Here is a 14,306-nt window from a genome sequence, read left to right on the forward strand (position 1 = left end):
CTCATTGACCCTATAAGAATGTAATAAATAAATTTGATCTTTAATTTAAAGTATTTACACTAGTGAATACCACAAAAACTTATTTTATACTTAATAGAAGTATAATATTAACTCTAAGTGTTTGTTTAATCTACTGTTTTGACGCAATATGCATTCTACAAAACATTTTTCAACTATCTAACCGTCAAACTTATTTGTATACATTCTGAGATCGCATACGTAAAAAATCATAAGAAACAAACATTCAGAGATTACGTAACGGTACAAAAATTTTCGACGGTTATAAACGAAAAATCACAATTTAACGGTTATTTTAGCTTCGATTTTGATAATTTTTTACAGATACACTCCTCGACCCTATATGAATGTAATGAATACATTTGATCTTTAATTTAAAGTATTTACACTAGTTATTTTATACTTAATAGAAATATAATATTAACTCTAAGTGTTTGTTTAATATACCGTTTGGACGCAATATGCATTCTACGAAACTTTTTTCAACGATCCAACTGTCAAGTTTATTTGTACACATTTTGAGATTGCAAACTTAAAAAATTGTAAAAAACAAACATTCAGAGATAACGTAACGGAACAAAAGTTTTCGACGGTTATAAACGAAAAATCATAATTTAACGGTTATTTTGGCTTCGATTTTGATGATTTTGTACATATACACTCCTCGACCCTATAAGAATGTAATGAATAAATTTGATCTTTAATTTAAAGCATTTACATTTTTTTATGTACGAGTGATTGTATATATATATTTTTACATTTTTTACACTTCTACAATAATTATTATTAATTTTTCCCTCAAATAAAAAACATTATTCATGAGGGTTTGAAGGATTTTAAAAATCTAAACGATAATATAAGTGTAACAATTATCTATTCGTAGAGGAATAATGATAAATCACGTGTCACATCCTGGCCCGGGGCGGATCACTTCCCGGGCCCGCTCCACCACCGTAGCACGATATTGTCCGCTTTGGGCCCCGACCACGCCCTCACGGTTTTGTTTCTGGGAACTCACGAGCAACTTCCCAGTGGGTCACCCATCCTGTGAGTGCTCTGGCCTCCTTCTCGCTTAACTTCGGAGTTCCTACGGAACCCGAAGCTAGTGAGCTCCCAAAAGGCCTCGTGCTAGGTAGGGATGAGAATATACATTTAAGGATCACTCCCCTGGGCGATGTGGGATGTTACAATCCACCCCCCTTAGGGGCCCGACGTCCTCGTCGGCACACCACGGCCAGGGTTAGGTTCTGATACCAAATTGTCACATCCCGGCCAGGGGCGGATCACTTCCCGGGCCCGCTCCACCATCGTAGCACGATATTGTCCGCTTTGGGCGCCGACCACGCCCTCACGGTTTTGTTTCTGGGAACTCACGAGCAACTTTCCAGTGGGTCACCCATCCTGGGAGTGCTCTGGCCTCCTTTCTCGCTTAACTTCGGAGTTCCTACGGAACCCGAAGCTAGTGAGCTCCCAAAAGGCCTCGTGCTAGGTAGGGATGAGAATATACATTTAAGGATCACTCCCCTGGGCGATGTGGGATGTTACATCACGAGTGTTTATATATTCTTTCACATTTTTCATACTTGCATGTATGTCTTCTTAGTTCTTGCATATACAAATACTATACTAGTATATTTTAATTTTGGACAAGAATATGTTATGTAAAATTTATCCTAGTAATGATAATAAGGAACTCTCATAATAAAAATAAATAATGACTAAAACTTTTTTTTTATTTTTTTATAATTTATATAGAACAATAATACAAAACTATATATTTAATATAGAATATATTGTATATATTAATATGAGTATTGTATTTTATAATAAATATTTTAGTAATTAAACTTTAAAATTATTAAAATAATTTTTTTCTTAACGGGTTGAAACGGGTTACCCACGTGTTACCCGCGTGTATACGGGTTCTTAACGGGTCACCCGATAGTGACCCGATAAGTTATCGTGTTGATCCGAAATCCGTTATTTTCGTGTCGTGTCAAAAACTGCAAGGTCTAGTTATTACATTAGTTATTGATAATTATTAATATCAATTAATCAACTGCCAATCATGCGAAAATTAGTTAGGTTAGTGATTTTCACGTTCTCATTTTATCCTTCTGTACTTTTCCCTTTGTTTTTGCCCTTTTGATTCTCTTATGATTCATGCAGTCTCGAGGGTAGAAAAAAGGAGTGCATGAAGAAAATGAGAGCGGGAATATCACATACCATTAGTTAGTGTAGCCACAAGGTCAGACTCAGGTACATATGGCGACAAGAAGCCAAACACAATCAAGTCATGCTAACGAACCCAATATCATATTTGCATCCAAATCAGCAAACAGAAGCCTATATTGGCCAACAAAAACAATCTAATTCAGCAAAACACCGGTAATGAAAGGAAAAACAGAAACGAGAACTGTAATCAGGAGCTCTGAAATTGCAGGAGCACAGAAGTACAGAATATGTATTCAAAAGAATTAGGCTGTTAGATTTCTTTCACTTTCCCAGCAGCCAATGGGTGCTAGGGTTTCAAACTAATAATCAATCAACCTAAGCTCTCTAATTCTCACTTTTTTTAGGCCGAATAAGAATGCTAACTTAGTATTTGAACAAATAATCGACTAATGGCTTGGCACAAACTCTCATTGAGGGAGACAAATGAGACCGAATCCCCATTCGCATCACCAAGCCATATTCAAATCTGCAAAACATCAGAACTCAACCATTAAAAGGAGAACTGGGGTTACCATTTTCTGCTACTCGTTAATATTCTTGACTAGCACTCTGCACTCTCCATCCCATGATTGAAATTTGATCTGAACGAACGAAGCAGAAAAACGTAAAAAGTTGTTCTACTTCCAAATTAATCAGGGCAACGAAAAAGGAATTACAACACTAAGTAGCTACAGTACAACTTATCCTGATTCCTGCACATAAAGCTTTTGCAATACGAACGAAATAATAAGTAACAGTTCTCCCTTGGCCTGATAAAAACCAAAAACAAAATATGACGATACATGTGTGAGAAACCAACCAACTAATATATGGCATGACTCCAGGAAATGTTTAGTCCAAAAACAAATCATCTCTGAACTTCTAAAGTGATACAATGACATAACCCAAAAACACCACTTCTATTGAAAACGAGGTTTGAAAGGGAAAAGGTTTCCAAAATCTAGATAGGGTATTGGGCCATTTATGAAGTATCCATCTACTCTACATAAATCATAAATATCAAATATTTGAAAGATTAATATAAACCAATACATAGGTATGCACATGTCAAGAAAATCAATCGTCTTCTTCCAATCAAGATTTATGAAAGCATCACATAATCTAAATACTGAAGCTTTTAAAAATTCACAAGGAATACAGAGAGAGAGAGAGAGAGAGAGGGGTGAGATTAGCTTACCATGGCCACAAGCAGACACGAGACAGAGAAAGATGGGTTGTACCAACCCAACATCCCCCATTTTCCAATCCTAATAGGGGATTTAGGATAGGGAAATTGGTTGAGAGAGAGTGAGAGCTCGGCCATTACTCTTTTGATGTCTTGAGAGATGGATGGTTATGTGGTTAATTTTCAAAAGCTGTGTTTTTTCATTTTTGTGTATCAATACTGACTAACGGTGACCAGTTCCCTTGGTTTTATGTCAACCACCTAAACTTGGGCGAAAAGAAAATAAGGGCCTGTGTGTCCAAGAGAAGAGAAGAACACAAAAACCGCTGCTTCACATTAATTAGTACAGATGCATTTTCCTTTGATTGTAAACCAGCATTTAATCCACTTCCAATAAAATTTGGAAGATTATATATAGTCAGCAACTGATTAGATTGTAGTTCAACAGCGGTACCCTCATTTGCTACAAAAATTACCTCAGTAGGGTACTGCATGAACAGTAGCATATTGCAGTTTGAACCCGAAACCAGAGAAGGAAAGGCTACATAAAGAGCTCTCTGCTTTCCAAACAATATTCTAAACCTATCTTCCCGAACCAAAAGGAAGTAAATCCGGAGGAAGAGAAGCAGGATCAAGTTCCCAGCAGTCTTTGAGAAGGTTTGGAGCCTCATCACCGGAGAGCTTCCTAGAAGGAATTTGGTGTGATGCCAACCTAACATCACTGTTTTCTAGCAACCTAACAGCATGAGACCCGATCTCCCTTATTTTAAAAACTGTCTTCAACCCATCGACCTTCTCAAGATACCCTATACTCATACCATGCATCTCACTATAAGCTGTCAGAAACACAACTATGTCACAACAACGCTTGTCTTTACTGGACAAGTTTCTTCCCTCTGCATCGAAAGCCGTTTCACTATAAAGTGCCCACACTGACCCCTTCTTCGGATATATACAATAAATCTCTCTTGCCACCCTTTCACAATCCACAAGATGAGAAAATATATTAAATGAATTAATGGAAGTCTTCCTGGAAACTTTGAACCTCCCACAAGACACATGGAATCCCATTTTTTCCGAGAAGGCAAGCCACTCATAACCATTATTCTGAAGATCCAACCAACTCATTTTCACCTCAAAAGGTTTGACAGATACAACTTCATCAATCAAACCATAAAGCCTTGGCATTCCATCGTCATCATCGTATATAGCCCACACCTGTCCTTTCTCAAAACTCCTCCCTACTCTATCTTTATCAAAATCGTAAAAATATGAATCCTCCACCACCATAATTTCCAGATCCCCACTCTTAGACCCCATGCTGCTCTTCTCTATTGACAAGCCCTTGCTTTTATCACTTTCTAAATCCTTCTTTGAAACAGCACGTTTCTCAACATCTAAATTCTTACCCTTCTTTAATTTGTCATGCCTCAGCCTCTCCCTCTTCTCTTTCTTATCTCTTTCATCATTCTTGTCCTTCAGCTTCAACTTCATCTTCATCTTCATCTTCTCCTTTTGAGCCTTTTGCTTCATTTCCGCCAATGTCATCATTTCATCACTGGTTTTTGCCTACCTCTCCATCACCTCTCCAACACTACTCATTCTCCTCCTCAACCTCCAACCACTCGGTTCACCAGCATCACTACCATTAGCTTGATTGCCCAAACTCCCAGTACCGACTTCACCTTTCTTCTCCCAAACAACACTTTTCTTTTTCCCAGCGCTCACTTGACTGTCCAAATCACCAGTACCCACTTCACCCTTCCTCTGCAAAACACCACTTTTCCCTTTCCCACCAGTACTGCCATTTATTTCACCACTGTTACTCACTCTCCTAACCAATCCTTCACTACTCATTCCCCCTTTTGATGCCAAACTCACTTTCCTTAACCTCTCACTAGTCCTAACCTTGAAATTCTCACCATTTTCAACCTCCAGAGCCTTAAAGCTCTTCTTACAACTCGGGCAAACCAAATTATGCCCCAAATACCTCCTTTCAAACTGGTGCAAAAGCCGGCATGTTGAACAGGCTGTCCAAAAGGTGTCACTTTCCACCACCATACTAGAACCTAAACCCCCAACACCACTCTCTTTAATTTTCTCATCCTGAATCTTTATCCTGAGCTTCATATCATACTCCTTCCTCCTAAGCTTGTCAGAAAGGAATCGAATGGCCTCGTTGACGAGTTTGGAAGCCTCTTCGGAACCAGCATGAGGATTCTTGTCAGGGTGGAGAAGAAACGCGAGCTTCTTGTAGTTCTTCTTAATGGTGTTGGTGTGAGCAAAGGGTTCCACCTGCAGGACGTTGTACCAGTCAGGATTGGGGCTTTGGGAGGCTGTACGGATGATCTTTAAGGAAGAGATGCCTTCCAAGCTTGGGCTCAGGCGCTCAGCACGTTTTGCATATTTGAGGGCTGATTTGACATTGGAGTCTTTGTATTTGGCCTCTACTACAGATTTCAGCCGCCGAGCTTCTTGCTCTGGTTCTTCCATTTCCTTTATTTTCTGTAAAATTAGTTTGTCAGGGATTTCACAGAGAGAGCACATAGAGATATATACACACACACACACAAACACATAATTAGACGCAGTGATTAGTAATAACCAACTAACTCAAGCAGCTCGAACGCACTAACATATTTGATCAGCGTAATCACCAAACATCAATGACATTTCGTGATCATGCTTTGTGTGCGTATGTAAAGGTCACAAATAAAGATGAAGCTAAATTCAATTGCGTATAATTCCATGACCGGATACTCATATCCATTACACATCAGTAACTTTCACACTTGCGAAGAAAATGATGGAGAGTTAAATAACCATTTTCAAACTCCCTCACAATTTGGTGTGCTTAAACTGGAATGAAAATTGAACAACAAAATCATACCTTGTCTTTTCTTAGGGCTTATTGAAATTGTGGGAAATTGGAGTGAGAAATTTGAGGGAATTTAGGTTTGGATTTTTAGGGTTAGGGTTTGGGTCTGGGAATTGAGAGAACGAAAACAGAGCGGGAGAGACACTGAGAGAGACGACTGAGGGCAACGAATACTTTCTAGCGCTGGTTTGGCACTGCAACTGCTGCGTGGTGGATAAAAATAAAATAAAATAAAATAATAAAAAAAGTAACTTTTTTGAGTAAAAGCTGCTTTGAAAAAAATGTATCTGTCATTGTTTTTTTTTACAAATAATATTATCCATATTAAGGGGAATAGAAATGTTAAATCTCACAATAAGCTAGTAATAATGTGATTGAAATTCACCTTTACCGAGAATAAAATCTAAAACCCTTTATTTACATGTAAAGAGAAATATCACTAAACCGTAGTACTAAATAGCACAATACCTTCATTTTAATCTTTAGAACTCAATTTTCGCTCCATTTCAAAGAGATTTCGTCTTAATGACCTTAAATGTAAGGGTAATACAATAATTTTGTCCTACATGAAACCATTGGACCGAAAGTTTTTTCGCTTTGCCCGAAACATGGGCGGCACGTCACGTGTCTCTCCCTCCTATGTAAGGCTAAGTGTGTTTGTTTGACCTCATTAACTGGAACTGGATTGGACTAGACTAGACTAGACTACTTAGAGCATCCCCAGTGAGGGGCTCTATTTAGGGTTGGAAAAGTGGTGGATATAGCCAATTTTCGAGCTTCGAGGATTTTTTGCGTCTTTATAAAAGAATCTCTCCTAATGAGGGACAATTTCTTTCGGGCTCTATACGAGACTATATATATTTATTTATGTAGTAATTTGATTACGTGATAATTTTTTTTTTGTTAACTTTTCTTAAGTTGATTTTTTGTTATGTTATTTTAAATTTCTTTTATGAACCTTTCAATCTAAAAAAGTTCAAATTCTAACAAAATTAGATTTCATTATTTATGAACCATTCGTTGGATTATATTCTTTTATTCCAATTTCATCCATTAAAAAATACAAACCCCCACTTCGGCCCTTGAAATAATTTGATTTTCACGTACAACACAACAATCTACCTAGCACCAATTGGTAAATTAGTATCATACAATTTTGAAAATATTTATTTCAAAATTTCACCCACCAATGCCCATAAACGTTAAATCAATTTGAAATTTTAATTCTTATGAAATTTAAAACAATCATTCATTAGCCATTGCAAGAAACATACGTAAGAAAAAAAAAAAGAATAAAAGGAGAGTACAAGTGTATTCACAAGTCAAAGGAGAGTGATAGAATTTGGCTCACATGAGTTGCTACTTTTCTCGTGTGAGCCATTGTTTTTTTGGGGCTAGGTGTAGCCAAATTTATGTTTCCTGAAAAAGGAAGTTGCTAGCCCAAGTAATGAATCTAGCTCAATTTTTCCGCTTATTAGTGATGAAATTCTCATTAAAACTTAAAATATAGCAGCAAAGAATAAGGCCTTTATTGGAAAAGCTCTTACTAATGTAGTCTCACGTTTGGTCCCTACAATGAGTTTACAGGGGACTCGCGTGGAGTAGAGGCCTCATTGTAAGTTCTTAGCGTGACCCTTCTGAAACCGTGGGACTTGCCAAGAGCATCTCTGATTCTCTGCTCCGCCTCGCCCCTCCCATCTACTTCTTTTTCCCCGCTCCCACATCCATCTTCAAAACCAGCTTCTTCCTCCCACCCATTAGGCAACCCCACCGTACGCCTCTTGGATTTGTCGCCGTTCTGAGAAACCCCAAAGAAGAGTTGCAGAAAGCGGGCAAAGGGCAAATAAGAGCCACCGATTTCAAATCAAAACTGTCAAGAAATACCTACCAGAAATTCCGTGAGGATTAGTCAAGCCTCAATCATTCTCATCATTCGACGCCGTCAAGAAAATTAGATTGAAAATTCAAAGTTCTTGTTGAAGCAGAGCTTCACAATTGTCTAATTTCTGTGGGATAAGTGGGTCAACGTGAGGTGATGAAGAATTACTGCCCAGATTAAAGTTGAGGACGATGATCAACTAACAAATTGTCAAATTCTCATATGGGTTATATAAATAATTTGCCCAGATAAAAATGGCTATTCTTGGACGAGAGATATAGAAATGGTGGTGATGTTGGCCTTATTTTTTTTTGACAAACAATATTATTTATATTGAGGGAGGGAGGTGTGCTTAGCCACTTAATTGACTAATAATAATATGATTCAAATTCGCTTTTGTCGCGAATTGAACCTAAGATATCTCACTTACAAATGAAAAGAAATACTACTAGACCGTAGTACTAAGTGCATGATGTGAGGTTTTTTTGTTTTTTAGTTTTATTTTTTTTAGAGCAAAAGTGTGAAGGAAAAATGGCACAACTTTTTTTGGACATATTTAGGGCTGGTTTGGTATTGTTGTGCTTTGAAAAAAAAAAATGCTTCTGCTGTGATGTGAGAATAAGCAGTTGTGAAATAAAACAGTAGAGTGTTTGGTAAACTTTTTTGTAAAAGTGCTTTTGGAAAGGAAAAAAAAGCAGTATGATATTGTTTGATAAAATTTTACGTAAAACAACTGTTACTGTGTGAATTGATAAAAAAAGGTATAATATTATATATGTCATTAATTTAATTTTCTTAATGTCACAACCCGTCCTAGAGAAGTATATTATTTAATTATCGACAGTGTGAAATTACCTAAATACCCTTGGACGTTGAGAATTATTATGGAGTGTTGTGGTTTTGACTTAAGGTTGTGGACCTATTAGTTCTATTCCTCTATTATTGGACCCAATTAGAACTAGGTGTTCTCTTAGTTTTGATTGGTGGCTTTTGGACCACACACCCACCTACTCTCTCTCTCTCATTCCCGTGCTCTCTCTCATACTCTCTCACTCTCTCTCTTTTTCTCTCTCTCTCTCTCTCTTTGAACTCGTATGGACACACACAAACAAAACCAAAACAACATGGATCAAAGGTTCTAAGGTCTCCAGTGTGTTCCTAGGATCCTTACGAGTCGAGTGGTACCCATTTTCAGTAAGGAAACCTTCGAGAAACCCTAGTTTGAAAGGGAGCCGTGGGTGTACAGTACACTAAACCAGTTCGTGGAGGTTTCAAGCTGTTCTAAGACTCAAAAGGTAATCTCCTAGTCCTCTGGTTTGTTTTGGCATAAATTGGAACAATTTTGGATGTTAGAAAACCCTGGAAAATAAACCTTCGACTTGGGTACTATTCATCAACTTTTAAACCCTTGAGTTTTTGTGAATATTAGGACCACAGTGAGCTCAAGGAGGTCCTCACGATGCTCAGAGTGCATTGTTGGTAGGATTTAGGTCACGGGAAGCTCGAAAACGGAGCTTTGCAGAGGTCGTCGGAGTTCGAGGACTTCTTCGACTTGATTTCATGTGATTCGAGGCGTGAAAGAGGTATAATGCAATTCTTTACCTCATAAACTTCATTTTGGTGGAAATTGCATGAAAAATGGTGAAGAAATAAGGGAGATTAAAGAGTTTGAAAAATTACCCAGTTTCCGGTGCCGGCGACAGTTGTCGAAGCTGGAGGTAGGAGTGAAGGAATATTCCATCAAGTCTGACGGAATATTCTCACACTGTTAGTTAGTTTAGACGGATTTAGTTAGCTTTTAACGGAATATTCCATAGAATATTCCTAACGGCAGTTAGGATTCCGTGAAGGTTGGCCGCGCGTGGGGGCGCGTCTGGTCGTGTACTCGCCGGCACGTGAGGCCTCGAAAATTTATTCTAAAAATTTGGGGACGATCCTGAGTTTGTGTAGGTCACTGTGGTATACTCATATACCCAATTTGAGCTATGTATGAAGAGTTATTCGTAGCCAGGCTAGGTATGGGGGTTACGACCCGGCTTCATATCATTGAGTGGGCATTTATTTTCAGTATACACACACACACACACACACACACACACACACACACACACACTTGACGTTTTTCCCAGAAAACATATTTAAGAAAATGTGATTGAAATGCCATGCTATGCCTATATTTTATTTTAGTATATGCATTATCATAATTATGCATATTGTTGCATGGTGCTGTGGAGGCTCAAGTAAGCTCAGGTAAGTTATGTTTGGTTATGTGAATTGTCGATGATGTGATATATGATTGAATATTGTTGAGCTTATAAAACTGCACGTAGGGTGATTGTGATTTTAGCCAGAGATATGACACATGCCTGTTTATTATGTCACATCCCGCACCATATGCTCACATTGGATCCAATTTAGGTGCACAGTCTTGTCATACAGACCTTATTTATGGTTCCGACTCGTAGGTGACTAGCAATTTATCGCCCGACTATTATGTGAGAATAGTATTGAGCATAATTATATTACACCCATCATCGTCGTAAAGACCTTTGCATTTGGTTCCGACTCTTGTGCAGTATATTACCGTATAGGCCATTGTAGTGACTCTGGTTAGATTGACTTTGAGCTATGAATTCAGCCGTACAGACTACCACAAGGGTTCCGGCTAACATGTTATATTTCTATGAAACTATTCTTACCTGAATTGCTTATTCTGTTATATATATAGGCATGACATACATACAAATATGAATCTTGATTTTGAGCATGATTTGAAATATATACATATTTTATGTATTCTATTTTCTGGGAAAGTATCTATATACTTGTTTTACGGCGAGGGGTTAATATATTCAAAGAAAAATAAGGTTTTCATGTAAGAATGTTTTTACTGACCCACTCAACTTTATTTTTTGCCCCTTCAGGTCTTAGATAGCAGAGTTTGGTGGCCACGAGGAACCCCACGGTGTTCTGACAGAATCCGAAGAAGTAGGATTCACCTTCGGGTGTTGTATCTTAGTAATTGTCCTACTTGACTGTAACTAGACTTTCTTATTGCTCTAAAAGTGTATTTATACACTTAAACTCTCACTAGCATCCTTTCTTAATTGGGATTGTTAGTTGATTGGTTTTAAATTGTTAGTATTCCCTTACTATTTATCGCTTCCGCTTTGTGCATATGGCTACGTCACTCTCACGTGACAGCCAACACGTCTCGATTTCGGTCGGGGTGTGTCAATTTGGTATCAGAGCCGATCCCTGGTCGAAAGTGTGCCAACGAGGACGTCGGGCCCCTAAGGGGGGTGGATTGTAACATCCCACATCGTCCAGGGGAGTGATCTTTAAATGTATTTTCTTATCCTTACCTAGCACGAGGCATTCTGGGAGCTAACTGACTTCGGGTTTCGTAGGAACTTCGAAGTTAAGCGAGAAGGAGGCCAGAGCACTCCTAAGATGGGTGACCCACTGGAAAGTTGCTCGTGAGTTCCCAGAAACAAAATCGTGAGGGCGTGGTCGGGGCCCAAAGCGGACAATATCGTGCTATGATTGTGGAACGGGCCCGGGAAGTGGTCTACCTCGGGCCGGGATGTGACAAATGGTATCAGAGCCTAGGTTGTAGTCCTGTATATCTTAAGAATTTCCTAGTGTCTTCTGTCTGAACTATACTGCCTCGTAGAGAGCCACGTTATTCAGATGAGCCTAGTTTCCTTGATATAGCTCAGTTAGGGGAAGTTATTGCTAATATGATTCAGTCCGTCATTCTTAAAGGACTCATTTTGAGATTGGTTATAAGTTGAAACCGAATCACTTTATGGAAAAAAAAAATAAAGGACCTGAGGGAGCAATGCGTTGGCTCAATCGTTGGGAAAAAGCGTTCCGCGTTATACAAGTCAAAGGAATCTTCTTTTTGAAAGGTGGATCAAGACGACTACTTGGTTCGCATCCTGGTAGGGTCAGGAGGAAATTGCTAATTGAGAATTGTTTAAGGAATTGTTTAAGAAAAGATTTATTCCTCCGGCATATATGAATGGTACGAAACAAGAGTTTACAATTTGAGACAAGGAAAGAGGACGATGGATGGGCCTTATAGAAGGTTTATTGACTTGTCTCGTTACCATTTGAATGTTGCGGCTAATCCGGTTAAGATGTTACGTCATTTTTAACTAAGTAATAAGAAGATGTGGTGTTCTTTGGGGACCATTACCCATTGTGCTTCTTACTAGGAGTTCTACGAGATTTTTTTGAGGACTCTGAGAACATGTTCAACGATAGTGATGAAGAAAAGGAAAATAATGGGAATCAGAGGAAAGATGATAAAAGTTAAGGTCAGTCATCTCAAGGACTTTGTAAAACTCAGAGCTTCAAAAGAAGTGAAACTAATTCACTAATTCTAGTTCTTCTAGAGGAAGTTTTAGTGCTACTGATCTGAGAAGAGGTGGTAGATTCACTAGAGGTCCCAAGTCCCAGAGGCAGGGATATATTGGTAAAGGAAATGTACCTTTGTGTCGTGGGTACAATAATAGACACTTTAGAGAGTGTAGACGAAGAAGCAGTGGATGTTTTACATGTGGACAAATGGGATATAGAGCTGCAAATTGTCCCCATAAGCAGTAGATGCCTAGTAGTCTTCTTTGCCACCACTAGCCGATCCAACAAGTTCCTGGATCTAGTAGTTATGGTCAGATGGGCTGTGGTGTGTAGGGGCGAAGAAATCAAGCTAATATAGGTTGTGAAGGACGCCAACAAGCCAATGACTTGTTAACATATCACTGCAAGATGCTCAAAATTATTTGGACTTGATTATGGGCACGTTAATCATTTTGGTCACTTTGCCAGAGTTCATTGATTGTGAATGTAGAAATTTTATATTTTGGACGATGTTGCCAAAGAAGGTGGTGAATGAGCACGATCGAAGCGTGCATATGTATTTTCCAATAAAGGACAAGATGTTAATATTGCACCATTGGGAATTATTACTTACTTATCAAGACAACAGTGAGTTATCAGTATTGCAGGCTGCAGACCGTAATATTAATAACTTATGCGTTGGATTCGTTAAGCAAGTAACAAGTAGGTCATTCCATGTTAGTATTGTATTTATTCAGGGTGTCCAGTGATGGTGGAAGATATATTATGCCAGCAAATCCTATCCCTTTAGATATGGTGGATTTCGATGTTACTTAGGCTCAGATTGATCGTGCCAATATAAATTGCTACGGGAAATCAGTTACTTTTCATCGTGTTGGATCACTAGAGGTTACTTTTATGGATGAGCAAAGTGGATTGAGGTATGTCCTTATTTCTATTGTGAGAGCGAAGAAATGGTTATCGAAAAGCTGCCAAGGATACTTAGCTCATGTAGTGCTAAATGATGCTACTCTGAGTAATGTGGAAGATGTAAGGTGGTTAGACATTTTCCTGTTATAATTCCGGATGAGTTACCTAGATTGCCGCCAGACAAAGTTGTGGAGTTCGCTATTGATTTATTTCCAAGTACAGATCTTATGTTAAAGAATGGCTCCTACTGAGTTAAGGAAATTGAAAAATTCAGTTATAGGAATTGGTTGATAAAGGTTCCATTTAACCTAGTACATTATCTTGGGGAGCCCCAGTTTTGTTGTGAGAAAGAAAGACGGGACATTAAGGCTATGCATTGATTATAGGTAATTGAATCGGGTAACGATTAAGAACCATTATCCAATACCGCGTGCACATTGATGATTGTTTGATCAGTTTGGAGGTGCATGTGTGTTTTCAAAGATTGATTTGAGGACTGGTTATCATCAGTTGAAGATTTGCGGTGAAGACGTTCCTAAGATTGATTTTAGGACTTATTGTGGTCTTTATAAGTTTTTGGTGATGCCATTCACATTAACGAATGTGCCTGTTGTTTTCATGGGTTTGATGAATCAAGTATTCCAGCAGTATCTATGCAAGTTGTTATTGTTTTCATTAACGATATTCCAGTATACTCTAAGTTGAAAACGGACCATGTTTGACATTTTTTAACTTGGTATTAAAGAAATTGAGAGAACATCGGTTGTATGCCAAGTTTAGTAAATGCCAATGTTGGACGAATCAAGTGGCATTTCTGGGACATGCGATATCTGCTCAAGGTATTCAAGTGGATC

General features: G+C 38.4%; 2 protein-coding genes across 3 annotated transcripts; both read right to left on the bottom strand.

Moving 5' to 3' along the window:
- Positions 1–2,410: 2,410 nt before the first annotated feature.
- Positions 2,411–4,969, bottom strand: LOC139187611 (uncharacterized). 2 transcript variants are annotated; one of them, XM_070812309.1, is made up of 2 exons: positions 3,431–4,969; positions 2,411–2,719 (listed from the first exon to the last, which is right to left on the bottom strand). In XM_070812309.1, the coding sequence occupies exon 1, from the start codon at positions 4,967–4,969 to the stop codon at positions 4,001–4,003; it is 969 nt and encodes a 322-aa protein (XP_070668410.1). In that variant the 3' UTR covers positions 2,411–2,719; positions 3,431–4,000. The 2 variants fall into 2 exon arrangements, with proteins under 2 accessions (XP_070668410.1, XP_070668411.1); XM_070812310.1 differs by having other exon boundaries at positions 2,411–2,834.
- On the bottom strand, positions 3,797–6,489 carry LOC103454535 (uncharacterized). The gene is made up of 2 exons (XM_070812311.1): positions 6,309–6,489; positions 3,797–5,923 (listed from the first exon to the last, which is right to left on the bottom strand). Exon 2 carries the CDS (start codon positions 5,909–5,911, stop codon positions 4,988–4,990), a length of 924 nt encoding a protein of 307 aa, XP_070668412.1. The 5' UTR covers positions 5,912–5,923; positions 6,309–6,489; the 3' UTR covers positions 3,797–4,987.
- Between the last annotated feature and the right edge of the window lie 7,817 nt (positions 6,490–14,306).

The sequence above is a fragment of the Malus domestica genome, chromosome 14 (genome assembly GCF_042453785.1).
Source record: "Malus domestica chromosome 14, GDT2T_hap1".
Lineage (NCBI taxonomy): Eukaryota > Viridiplantae > Streptophyta > Magnoliopsida > Rosales > Rosaceae > Malus > Malus domestica.

What these genes read in the sequence shown, in the direction of transcription:
- LOC139187611 (XM_070812309.1), bottom strand. Translation starts at nt 4,969, where the DNA reads ATGATGACATTGGCGGAAATGAAGCAAAAGGCTCAAAAGGAGAAGATG.
- LOC103454535 (XM_070812311.1), bottom strand. Translation starts at nt 5,911, where the DNA reads ATGGAAGAACCAGAGCAAGAAGCTCGGCGGCTGAAATCTGTAGTAGAG.